The sequence below is a fragment of the Protopterus annectens genome, chromosome 3.part1 (assembly GCF_019279795.1).
Source record: "Protopterus annectens isolate FY-2018-M chromosome 3.part1, PAN1.0, whole genome shotgun sequence".
In the NCBI taxonomy this organism is placed as follows: domain Eukaryota; kingdom Metazoa; phylum Chordata; order Ceratodontiformes; family Protopteridae; genus Protopterus; species Protopterus annectens.
In genome coordinates, this window is record NC_056732.1 from 1729150254 (window position 1) to 1729164008 (window position 13755).

General features: G+C 40.2%; 1 protein-coding gene across 1 annotated transcript in view; it reads left to right on the forward strand.

The window, feature by feature from the left end:
- Positions 1-10605, forward strand: part of LOC122797849 (zinc finger protein OZF-like) — a 34677-nt gene extending 24072 nt beyond the window's left edge. Inside the window, exon 2 of the mRNA XM_044066370.1 lies at positions 9255-10605. Coding sequence (XP_043922305.1) covers positions 9255-10540 — 1286 coding nt within the window. The 3' untranslated portion in view covers positions 10541-10605. The remainder of the gene's footprint in view (positions 1-9254) is intronic.
- The last annotated feature ends 3150 nt before the right edge of the window (positions 10606-13755 follow it).

Consider the following 13755-nt stretch of genomic DNA (forward strand, 5'->3'; position numbering starts at 1 on the left):
TATGCAATTACATTTGGAACCTAGAGTCCATGCTGTCTCCCCCTCCAGTAGGTCTGGCACTGAAAATGTTGTCAACACAATCACTACACCTCAAACACCACCCACACAACACACACCCACATGTGCGGAGGCTCTCCTCATAAACGTACCCAAACAAAGGAGACCTCCGAGGCAAAAACACATGCAGTCTCCACAGCCCTCCACACCACATACCATGCATAGTCCATGCAGCTTTGTCTCACAGCCACTAAGGCTTCACCATAAACCCAACATGTTAGTCATAGGAGACTCCACTGTGAGACACACAGATGTGCCTCTCACCAAGCTGGATAAGGAGCAAGTCATGGTTAGTTGTCTGTCAGGTGTCAGAATCCACCATATCACATATGCGCTCAAGTCTCTCAACAACAGGTTCTGTTATGATTCTGTCATAGTCCATATTGGTGTGAGTGACTTGAGACATACCTCTGTGGACTATATGAAGAGAGACATGATTGAGCTCATTGATTGTGTGTCCCAGGCAGGTATGTCCCTAGCCATCAGCAGCATTCTGCTATCACCCAGAATGATGCCTCAATACAAACAGAAAATGATTGACTTTAACAATTGGCTTAGTTTCTGGTGTCATTCCATGGGATCCAGTACTTGACAGCCTGGAAAGATATGATCAACAGACGATGCTTTGCCAGAGATGGCCTGCATCTGTCTCACCTGGGCTTCAGGCTTCTGGCATAGGCTCTTGCCTCCCCCATAGTGCCTTTTTAGGAAAAGTCCTGAGGTCGATAAAAACCAACATAAAAATTTCAATAAAATACAAATAAAAGGTCATGCTGCTAAACGCTAGGAGTCTAAACATGAAACTGTACTAATTGCAAGCATTTTTAACCCTGGAAAATGTTGACATCTGTGCAGTCACAGTAACCTGGTTCAAAGCTGTAGATAGCATCTCAGCCTTACCTTGTTACTCATCCTGTCATAGATTCAGACCCCAAACCGTGGTAAGTAAAGCCAAAGGAGGTGGAGATTCTATATACATTAAAGACATACACACCTCCAGGCTGGTCAAACAGTATGATGCACAGGAGACGCTCCAGGTGCAGTTAACCATTGACAAGATCCCTGTTCAAATCATTGCTAGCTACCGGCCCCCAAATCTGACTCGAGATGCCCAACCCACCTATTTGGACCTGTTCACATTGATCAGGATTCATCCCTTTACCCTGATCCTGGGTGATATTAACTTCCCAAACATAGATTGGAAGAACTACTCATGCCAGAACTCAAATGCCCAGAGATTCCTCGATTTTATCAATGCAAATACATTGACCACCATGTTGCTTCTGTTGAATGGAAAGCCTTCTACATGGCCCACCTCATAAGTAAGGGTATCTCATCCAGGACAAGGAGGTCATAACATCCTTGTATTCTTCTTTTAAAAGGCCCATTATTGAGTACAACCCCCCCCCACCTTTCTGCATGTACCTCGGAAAACACATGCAGCAGCTGGAGAGACCAATGAGGTTCCTCACCAGGAGAATCTAGGGCGTCAAACATCTACCATACACAGGCTGAAAGCCCTATCTCTGTACTCAGTTTCATACAGACTTGTCAGAGGTGACCTCTGTCTGGCATGCAAGGCGATCACGGACCTCACCTTGATGGGACTGCTGCATATCATATCAAGCTGCACTCAAGTGACTCACACGAGTGGCCTCAACCTGGTCTGTGACATGAACAGGGCTTGTTGACAGGACAGATTTGTGTCCCAAAGACTCCCCCATCTGTGAAATAGACTCCCCGTCAATATCAAGCAGAGTAGCTCTTAACCCCTTTTGAAGTGCAACATGGATAACTAGATGGGAAACCAAAAATATGCCCATGGGATTCCAACCATGCACCTGCTGGACAGGGGCATCAGATGCTGACTTGTCTAAACATGGGCTAAACTCTTGGTAAGGCTTACAAGGGCCTCCGGGCCAATAGCCTATTAATCTCCTATGATCCTCCTGTGAGTGTGCTGACTAACTGTTCCAGAACATTTGCATTGACAAAGTCCAAGAACCTCTGAGCCAACATGTTTGTCACCATGTATGTTTCCCAGTCGATTGGAGGACAATTAAAATCACCAATGGGTAAGGTGTTGGGTTTTATGGCAAATGACTCTAGGTAGTCCAGATGTATGGTATGCTTTTCTTTTCTGTGGTGGGGGACCTATTGCTAGCTGTGATTGGTAGGGTGGTTTACCTGTAGTTAATTGGACATGGAGTAGCACAAGAGTCACTGTTTGACCAGTCTCGAGTTTTAGTTATCCTTAATGAAGATGGATATACCTCCTCCTTTAGTTCTTTCATGTTCAGTTTGTGGTTTGAGCATATAAAAAGGCATTGAAACCCTGCATGGCTGCTGTGCTTGCCATACCTTTGAACCTTGTCCCATTGACTGCACAGATGTCAGCATCTTCCAAAATGTTGAGTGCTTCCAGGGAGTGCAGTTTCTTGATTAGACTCCTAGCATTAAGCAGCAGTACCTTGAATTTATCTAGAGAGGATTTTGTTATATTGGGAGGTTGGTTATTTTGATACTGCTTAAAAATGTGCACTAGGGATGGCTAATGCTTTTGCCAGTATCCAAAAGCCTAGTGGAGACAGGTGCAGGCAGTCTGTAGTAAAGCAGTGTGGCCTTTTGACCGTGTCTTCCCAAGCTGACAGAAACTGGATCCCCTTGGACTGACATCAGAAGCTATGCCAGTTGCTAAAATCAATGATTTCTTTGTTTGTATTGTGGCACCATCCTTGGAAAAGTTTGAATGATGCTTAAGGCTAGGCTTATACCTGTCCATTACACATAATCTGAGAGCTCAGTCATGTCTCTCCTCATATAGCCCAGTGAGGTATGTCTGAAGTCATTCACCCCCACATGGGCTATGATGGAGTCACATCAGTATTTGTGGTTGAGTGACTTGAGTGCTTGAGTGACTTGATGGATCCTGGCAGCTGACACGCAGCTAACTGTAAACTGTTCCTTTTCCAGCCTGGTGGGGGAAATGTCCGTGTGTCTTACAGTGGAGTCACCTGTGACCAATACATTATATTGTTTGGTGTTGCGCCTTATGGGCATATTAGTTAAGACACTGGTGTGTGTGTTATGTGTTGTGGTTGTGTTTTATGCATTGTTATGTGTGTAAGTAGTATTTACCTCGAAAACGCTTACCTTTTTGTTATTTTTATTTGTATTAAAGTGTTTTTGTCTCCAGTTGAAGTGTCTTTTCTCTATTTATACAATTACTACATTGCCTCAGGATGCTATGTCTATCAGGCTGGCCAGAGAGATGATGGGAAACTCCCCATCCATGATAGCAGGCTCTTACTGCATGTTTTATTTGGGAAGGGAATGGGTTAATATGACAGGACTGTGCTGTGCTGACACCTTCTTAATATAGAATAGCTGATTTGGAGCCGAAATGTAACAAGAGCACACAAAGTACCTCCAACGGACCTCCAACTAACAAATACAATGTAATACAGTGCAATTAACTACTTAAAGCTGCAACAGACTATATAGTCTTTTGTTTTTAAACTGCTAAAATGCAGTCACAGTATATAAGAGAAGTGCAAAAAGATACAGAGCCCTTTTGTGTGCCTCCTAGGTCAGATAGACCAGGTAAACACGTACTGCCACTAGATGAATAATCACAGTCCTCCTAATGTAAAAGCACAGTAAAGGAGTGTCTGCAGTGAAATGGTACCACAAATAAACTTAAAAGTAATGAAATCCTACTGCAAACAATTTAAAGATATGGATACAGAAGTATATTTTAAACAGCTTATAAAAGTGTGATTATTCAATGAAAATCTTTGCTTTGTATAAATGAGCAAATAGCCACTCAACTGTAAATTTATAAAGGCACTAAAACAAGGTAAGCTGGTTAGCAAGCCCTCCAGCCAAGAAAACTACATGCAGAAATCTCAAGTGTTTCCTCAACCTAAACAAACAAGGCTACTTTACAGTACACTAGATGGGAAATCCACTAACTGCTTGATGAAAAAACAAGTTTTTGCTCGAGTGTGTAAAATACACTACTTTATCCAACAGCTAGCTAGATAATGAATTTTGTCTCCTCATGGCAGCATATCAAGCTGCTGTGGAGCTCAGACTGAAAAAAAACTTAATACCCACCATTATTTTACACTTGCTTGTTGTTTTGCAAGTGTAAAATAAAAAAAAAGAAATAAAAACAATTACAGTAAAGTACATCAGTGTGTGTGTGTGTGTGTGTGTGTGTGTGTGTGTGTGTTAGTGTGTGTGCATCTATACTTGTGTGCCTTTGACTGTGTGTGTGTGCCTGCCTATCTGTGAGTGTATACGTGTATGTCTGTGTGTGTGTGTGTGTGTGTGTGTGTGTGTGTGTGTGTGTGTGTGTGTGTGTGTGTGTGTGTGTGTGTGTGTGTGTGTGTGTGCCTGCCTGTCTGTCTGTGAGTGTATATGTTTGTGTCTGTGTGTGTATGGTTCTTTGTGTGTGTCTTTGTGTGCATGCGTTACGTGTGTGTGTGTGTTTGTGTGCACGCACACATGAGAGAGAGAGACAGAGACCATGAAGAGTGAGAACAGTCCCTGGCAGCAGCAACATTTAAGAGGTTCGTGTACCTCTCCTCCTGTTAACTGAACATATCAGGACAAAGCCTAAAATACAAGGGGAAACAAATGCTCAAAATGAGAACACATTTTAAAGATTGCGTATATAAACTTAGAAAGTTACTTGAATAACAGCATTTGTTTTACCATGCATTTTCTGAAGCGGTGTGTCTGTGTGTGGGTGTGTCTGTGTGTGGGTGTGTGTGTGTCTGTGTGATAGACAGAGTGAATGAGTGAGTGAGACCGGCCACTGGCAGCAGCAGCAGTAAAGAGGTTTGCATACCTCTGGACTTTCCAGATGAAGAAATCTGGGTAGAACCTAAAATAAAGGGGGAACAAAGGCTCAAAATCTAGATCAGATTTTAATTATTAAGCCATGGTGGTGCAGGGATAGCGTTGTCGCCTCAGCAAGAGGTTCTCCCGTTCGATTCTCGGCTGGAGCACCTTCTTTGTGGAGTCTGCATGTCCTCCCCGTGGTTGGGTGGCATTCGAAAGACATGCATGAATGGACGTGCCTTCGTTGAAGGTTGGGCATCGGGCTGGCATCTTGGCACTGTAAAAATCTACTGCCAGTCATTAGCGGATCGGAGTTCCGCTGTGGTGACCCCTAACCGGGAAAAGCCGAAAGAACAACTCTTGTAAAATTACAAACTTGCTTAAATAAAAAGATTTGTGTTAGTATGAATTTTCTGAAGGAATAAAAGAGTAAAACTCAAATGGATGTCATTATTTAGTAACGTGTGTCTCCAAAGACTAGCAACAAACTAAATGATTTAGGAATAAGTCATCATAAAATAAAGTAAGTATCTTTAATTTTTTTTAAGGTGCTATATTTTGGATCTAAAATGCTTCCTCCAGCATCTTTGACATATACTAATGTGAGTTTGAAATTATAGGCGAAAGAACTTTTTTGCATCAAAAATATACAAAAATACTAAGAAAAAATAAGTAAACTATAACAATTTTACCGATAGCCCATTCTCTAAGTGCAATAATGCCCTCAATGGGTGTGTGTTACTGTGTAAATAATGCCCTTGCAGGGGTGTATAGTCCTGACACCACTGTGAGGGCATTATTTACACTGTAACACACACCCTGTTGGGCATTATTGCTTGCTTATTGCAAGTTCTTTTTGCTGACCTCTTCCTTTTCTCTAGCTTGTATATCACTTACTGTTGTAACACATCCTGACATTATTACTTATGTAAGTAGAGATGGAAAAAGGAAAGGATATAGGGAATTGTAAGGACAGATGAAATGTAGTTTTCATTTAGCAGAAATTAGGTTTGCTATTACAGCTCTGATCAAACTGCTTTGTTAGTTGCTTTGTACTGGCTATAAAGTGATTGCCGTCAGTTATGTCACATGTATCCTTCCTTCTTAATTCTTCTAACTCTCTACTAGTAATTTCTTGACATCCTCATGTGGCCATAGCTTTTGATAAGGTCAGGAATGTTTCTCTAACATCTTGCCCTTTATCAGATCACATCTTATATCCAAACTTATTTTGTCTTATCAGTGAATCAAGTAACTCAACAAATACACAGTCTATGGCACATTATTGTAGTTTTGGAAAGGAAACACTAATAAATGGTAAGTAATTATTTCAACATTTACAGTCCTTAACACAGTCTTTGTAATTCCAAATGGTTCTAAATAGCTTGTTTGTTGTAATAGCGTTAATAAGCCAGCACTTGACATTTTTGTGTGAATTATGCAGACACAACTCTACCTTATATAAGGTCTAGGGTCTGGAGTTTATTTCTGAGTTCTGATCTCTGTCAATATGGAACTTGCATGTTTTCAACTTGTCTGCATTAATTTTTTCCATACATATTTTGACCCTCTAATGCTGTAATTCTTATAATGAGATAGAAAAATAAACCTGAAACATTTCATAACACAGCTGTTGGGAGGGGGGATTTGAACCCATAAGTATTTTACCCGTGTCAGCACAGATTTATTATCCTGACCCACTTGTCCAAATCTATGACAGAATGCATAAGTAGGTATGCTAACAACATCAGTCACACTGGTACCTTTGAGATCTGTCAGTTATAACAAAAGTAGCACTGGAGTATGAACAATATACATTTAAGGAGTAAATCCCTGACACTGTTAATATTCAAGGCAAGACAGTTTGAAGCAAATATACTTAGCCCAACACTCTTAAATACTCCACTCTTCTCCTCTGCATCTGTGTGTTCTTTTCCACATCTTCAGGAGCAATGGATATTAAAATAACTTACTTAAAGAGCACTGTGTAATATTTGTGGATGGCTTTCAGTGCTCGTTTAATGGTGTAACTAACATAAGTTCTACTTACAGTACATAGGAAGATTAAGTTAAACAGCACTCACCATCTATCAGAAAAGGAGTCCTGGATTGTGGAACTCATGTCACTGTAATGGTGATGATACTGTTATCCCCTGTGAGGGATCCCAGTTGCATGGATGACAGCCTGGGGTAAACGGTTCCAGCTTCAGTTTTATACTGAAACCCTTTACCGCACTCCTGCAGGAGACATGGGCTATAATCCTGACAGATGAGATGTGGACAGCACAGTGGTGCAGCAGTTTGCATCGTCACCTCACAGCAAGATGTTCTCCTGTTCGATTCTCGGCTGTGGTACCATCTTTGTGGAGTCTGCATGTCCTCCCTGCATTTGTGTTGGTTTCTTTCAGGTGCTCTAGTTTCCTCCCACATTATAAACACATGCGTCTGAAGCATTTCTCTGGGTATCTGCTGAAAATGAGCTCATTTCAAGTAGGACTTTCCCGGTAAACAAATGTTAAATAAATAAATGTAGAAACATTTTTTGTCTCTTTCTTACACCACGTCGGTGCTGTAGAATAAGCATCCTACTGTAACCATGATGTCTCTACTGGGGTTATTATGGGTCACAGGTTATTATGGGTGTTGTAAAAGAAGCATCCTACTGTAACCATGATGTCTCTACTGGGGTTATTATGGGTCACAAGTTATTATGGGTGTTGTAAAAGAAGCATCCTACTGTAACCATGATGTCTCTACTGGGGTTATTATGGATCACAAATTATTATGGGTGTTGTAAAAGAAGCATCCTACTGCAACCATGATGTCTCTACTGGGGTTATTATGGATCACAAATTATTATGGGTGTTGTAAAAGAAGCATCCTACTGTAACCATAATGTCTCTACTGGGGTTATTATGGGTCACAGGTTATTATGGGTGTTGTAAAAGAAGCATCCTACTGTAACCATGATGTCTCTACTGGGGTTATTATGGGTCACAAGTTATTATGGGTGTTGTAAAAGAAGCATCCTACTGTAACCATGATGTCTCTACTGGGGTTATTATGGATCACAAATTATTATGGGGTTGGAAAAAAACATCTTACTGTAACCATAATGTCTACTGGGGTTATTATGGATCGTAAATTATTATGGGTGTTGCAAAAGAAGCATCTTACTGTAACCATAATGTCTCTACTGGGATTATTATGGATCACAAATTATTATGGGTGTTGTAAAAGAAGCATCCTACTGTAACCATAATATCTCTACTGGAGTTATTATGGATCACAAATTATTATGGGTGTTGTAAAAGAAGCATCTCACTATAACCATAATGTCTCTACTGGGGTTATTATTGATCACAAATTATTATGGTTCAAATGCCACTTTAAGGTGTGAAACATAGCAGTCCTATATTCCTGTGCATGCTGGTTACAAATCAGGCACTAAAGCTACTTCACCTACAGATCTCTAAATGTGACACTACAGACTCACCCTGTCCTAGACTGCCCATTCACAGTGCGACCTTCAGGGACCCAGGTATGTGCAAGGTGTTAATTAAAATGAGTGCAGTGTTTAGCAGGATTTCTTACTGTGAAATGTGAGTGATTCAGAAATTGGAATGAGTTGAGATCTAAATAACATACTCCTTGAGCCCAGACAGGTGAATCTACACAATGCAACATTAGGGTAAGTCGAGACCACAGCCACACCTGTCATGTATACCTGCCTTGAAGTGCTACTGTGTTATTCACCATAATATTAAATAAGTTGGAAAATATTTTTACATGTTTTGGGAAAGTGCATTGACCTTGGTACTGCAAGAGTAAGGTATCAGAAACATATTTAGCAAGTCCTTAAGCATGAACATGAACATTCAGCTGGGTTCAGATATGCAGTGGGTGCAGAACTGAATTGCTTTGCATCATTAGCATACACTGATATGCTCATTTTAATAATTTTCCTCACAGAGTTTATATTTCTATTTTGTACACACCCTGTGCTTGGCTGCTTCTCATGCATAGTTTTAACACAACGACGTAAGGTTTTTGAGTCATAATTATAGCTTAAAGATCTTATACAAAGAAAAGAAAACAAACAGCAGATCAGTTATCAATGTTAATGCAATTAGAAGGAATGATAAGGCTTAGTGAGAGAGGCGAGAAGTTTTTGGTGATCGTTACAGTAATTTTACTCAAAGGTTCACTGTTTTCTGCATTTGGAAATTTAGAAAAGGTTTGTGTGAGGATGCATTAATATACATTTTGTACTTTAACACTTGGTGCAAGAAAGTACCCTGTGTCTGTGGCTCATTACATTCTGACACATTCATTTTTATTTTAAGTCAACAGGAGCACAGATTGTACTGAGGTCTGGAGTCAGCAGTCATCACTGGGCAAATGCCTTGATTCTGAGCATGTTAAAGCTTTGCTGGAGAGAATCGTGATTACAGGACACAGCCTGATGCCAAGTGAAAGCAAACATCATAACCGTATGGAAAGCAAAGATGAATTTGGCAAGAAAATTGAACTGGAAATGCATCTAAAACCTCAAGAAGGAAAAGAACCATGCAGGCTTAATCACAGCGATAATTTAATGCTTCACTTTAGCGTCCTGACTGATCAGTTAAATCACATTGGCAAAGGAAGAATGAATATGTCAGCAATACATAAGCAAGTATACACTGGAAAGAAACAATATAAATATGCCATACATGACAAGGGTTTCGCAAGCAAAGTAAAATTAGCAGCAAATAACATTACTCATATTAGACAGAAACTCTTTAAATGTACTAGCCATGAAAAACGTTTTACACAGAAGTCAAGAGTAGAAAAACATCAGTATAGGCACACTGGTCTGAGACCGTATAAGTGTGCTACATGTGGGAAGGGGTTTACCCGAAGGTGTCACATAGCAAGACATCAGCATTCACACACTGGGCAGAAACTTTATAAGTGTGCTACATGTGGAAAGGAGTTTGTATGGAAATGTGACATGGTAAGGCATCAGTATACACACACTGGTCTGAAACCTTATAAGTGTGATACTTGTGGAAAGAGGTTTACACAGAGGAGTCACATAGCAAGGCATCTGTATACACACACTGGGCAGAAACCTTATAAGTGTGCTACATGTGGAAAGGAGTTTGTATTTAAATGTGAAATGGTAAGGCATCAGTATAAACACAATGGACAGAAACCTTATAAGTGTAGTACATGTGGAAAGGGGTTTGCAGAGAAGGCTTTTGTGTTAAAACATGAGCATATCCATACTGGTCTGAAACCTTTTAAGTGTGCTACATGTGGAAAGGGTTTTTCATGGAAGGCTAACATGGTAAGCCATCAGTATACACACACTGGGCAGAAACCTTATAAGTGTACTACATGTGGAAAGGGGTTTGCACAGAAGAGTGGCATGGTAAGGCATCAGTATACACACAATGGGCAGAAACGTTATAAGTGTGCTACATGTGGAAAGGGGTTTACACGGAAGGGTAGCATGGTAAGGCATCAGTATACACACACTGGGCAGAAACCTTATAAGTGTGCTGTATGTGGAAAGGGGTTTACACAGAAGGGTAACATGAAAATCCATCAGTATACACACACTAGGGTCCTAATGCAGAGATGAAATGTCAGCAAGCAAAGGAGAGTAGTAGTGTTGAAACTGAATTTGTCCTCAAGTCTTGGTGAGTACCTTCATGAGGTGGGCTCTGTTTTTCACAAAATCTCACCAAGGCAACACAGATATATAGACTGTATTTATATAGCATATATCATGAACAAGAAGTAAATCAAAAATAAAACAAAAAGCTGGGCACACAAGACCCAGGATAAAAAAGTGCCTAATCCTGGTAGGTGCACTGGTGCCAGGACTAGAAAAAATGACAGTGTAGAATCCTCAAAATATGGAAACATTCCTACAATGGGGTCAGGCCAGGCTCAGGGGGAGGATGGGCCTCCTTGTTGTAGAAGGAAGTAGCAGTCCACAAAAACAACAAAAATTGATTGGCCAATGAAGCACCATAAAGACGACAGAGTGGACTACTGAGGATAAGAAATAAATTATGTATTGTTACTATTATGTAAAAAGCCCAGAATTTCCAGACAAAAGATATACAGAACGATTAAGAGAGAAATTAGAGGAAAGAAAAATACTTCTGCAGGAAAAACTGTCAGATGCTTCAAATAAAAATTTGTGTTCTTTAATACAACAGATTTTTGAAACACAGTTTGTAGATCAAGAAATTTTGATCTGTTTGGAAAAAGAAGCAGCTGAGGAAATGCGAAAATGTAAACAACAAAACCTAGAGATATTTGAAAAATATAAAAAAGAAATATGGACATGGGAAAGAAAGAAAGAGATTTGATATGGTGCAATATTTATGCAAAGGGGAAAGCCAAGTTAACTAACATAAAGAAGGCAGTCTCAAAGATATTCAAAGAGAAATACAGGCAAAGGCATCCAGATAGGGAAAATTTGACACTAAAAAGATTAATAGCACAAAGATGTAATGTAGAAAAGATGATTAGTAAAGCAGAAGTTAAAGAAATAGAAGTTGGAGTTATGGAGTGCCTGCAGAGTGAAGGATTTAATGTAGAAGGTCTAAAACGGACTACATCACAGCATGATGGAGCGAGTCCCCAGAATAAAGAAAAGCAAGAAGATCAGGAGACGTGAAGAAGAAATATGGACATGGGAAAGGAAACACGATTGAATATGGTTTCATATTTTTGCAAAGGAGAAAGCAAAACTAACCAATACAAAAAGAGCAGCACCAAAGATATTTGAAGAAAAATATACGGAAAGGAATCTGGATATGGAAAACTTTACAATACAAAAAAATAAGAAGACTAAGAGGAAAAGTAGAAAAAGAGATTAGTAATGGAGAAGTCAAAGAAGTAGAAATTGAAGTTATGGAACAGCTGCAAAGAGAAGGATTCAGTGCAGAAAATCGAATACAGAAAGAACCACAACAGGATAGAGCAATGGATATCTAAATTAAGGGAAAAAACAGTGAAATGGGAAGCAATTGGCCAGGTGTCATATCAAGATATTTTGGAGCCTCCCACAGGAAACCAGTATAAACATTAATTTGAAGCTAGACAGCAAGCAAAGGAACAAGAAACTGTGGAAACTCTGATGCAGTCAATGTTGAGGAGTGATAGGCCAGTGAGTTCCCATATGACAGAACAACACATGACACACAATAAAATTGAAGAGAATGTGCCCCAGGAAGATGCTATAGAACTTTCTATAGAATGCCTGCAGGTAACAGAAAACAAAGAATGTGCCCTCAGTATGGAAGAAAATAAGTTGAGAAGAGTTGCTTGATTTAATAGACAAAGACAGATATATGAAAATCAGTGACAGAAATAGACTACAGAAGGTTAATAAAGCCCCAAAATTCAAAAGCTTGATATAACAAATGAAGACAGTAATTAGGACTGTCCATAGAGATCCATGTGATATAACAGAAGTAAACAGAATATATTACTGTACTACTAAATTAACAACTGATAAAGTTCTACCACAGGAACACAGTGTAGCGAGGGAAAAGAGGGGAAGAAAGTGAATACCATCATGGAAATATCAAATAGAGAAAACTATAAAGCAGCTAAGAGAAGAAGTGTCATTGTTAGAATATTATAGAAGAGGGAATAGATCAACAAAATTACTAAGAAAGGTAGATGTGATAAAAGCTTCTTCTTTTTCTTTCAGCTGTTCCCATTAGGGGTCGCCACAGTGGATCATCTGTTTCCATTTTTTCCTGTCCTCTGCATCTTTCTCTATCATACCATCCACCTGCATGTCTTCTCTCACCACATCCATAAACCTTATCTTAGGCCTTCCTCTTTTCCTCTTACCTTGCAGCTTCGTCCTTAGCATCCTTTTCCCAATATACTCATCATTCCTACTCAGCACATGTCCAAACCAATGTAATCTCACCCTTCTGACTTTGTCCCCAAACCATCCAACCTGAGCTGAGCTTCTAATATACTTATTCCTAATCCTGTCCACCCTCATCACACGCAGTGCAAATCTTAACATCTTTAACGCTGCCACATCCAGCTCTGACTCCTACCTTTTTGTCAATGCCGTTGTCTCCAACCCATATAACATAGCTTGTCTCACTACCCTGTTGTAGACCTTCCCTTTCACTCTTACTGGTACTCGTCTGTCACAAATCACTCTTGACACTCTTCTCCACTCACTCCGTCCTTCTTCACCTCTCTTACACACTCGCCATTACTCTGAACTGTTGCTTCCAAGTATTTAAACTAATCCACCTTTGCCAGCTCTACTCCCTGCATCCTCACCATTCCTCTATCCTTCCTCTCATTCACACACATATATTCTGTCTTAGTCCTGCTGACCTTCATTCTTCTCCTCTCCAGAGCATATGTCCACCTCTCCAGGGTCTCGTCAACCTGCTCCCTACTCTCACTACAGATCACAATGTCATCTGCAAACATCATAGTTCATGGGGACTCCTGTCTGTTCTCGTCTGTCAACCTGTCCATCATCATTGCAAATAAGAAAGGGCTCACAGCTGATCTTTGATGTAATCCTACCTTCACATTAAACGCATCCTTCTCTCCCACCGCAGACCTCACTGCTGTCACGCTACCCTCATACATATCCTGCACCACTCTCACATACTTCTCTGCCACTCCCAAGTTGCTCATACAGTACCACACCTCCTCTCTGGGCATCCTGTCATATGCTTTTTCTAAGTCCACAAAAACACAATGCAACTCCTTCTGACCTTCTCTGTACTTCTCCATCAGCACTGTCAGAGCAAACATTGCATCTGTAGTGCTTTTCCTGGCATGAAACCATAC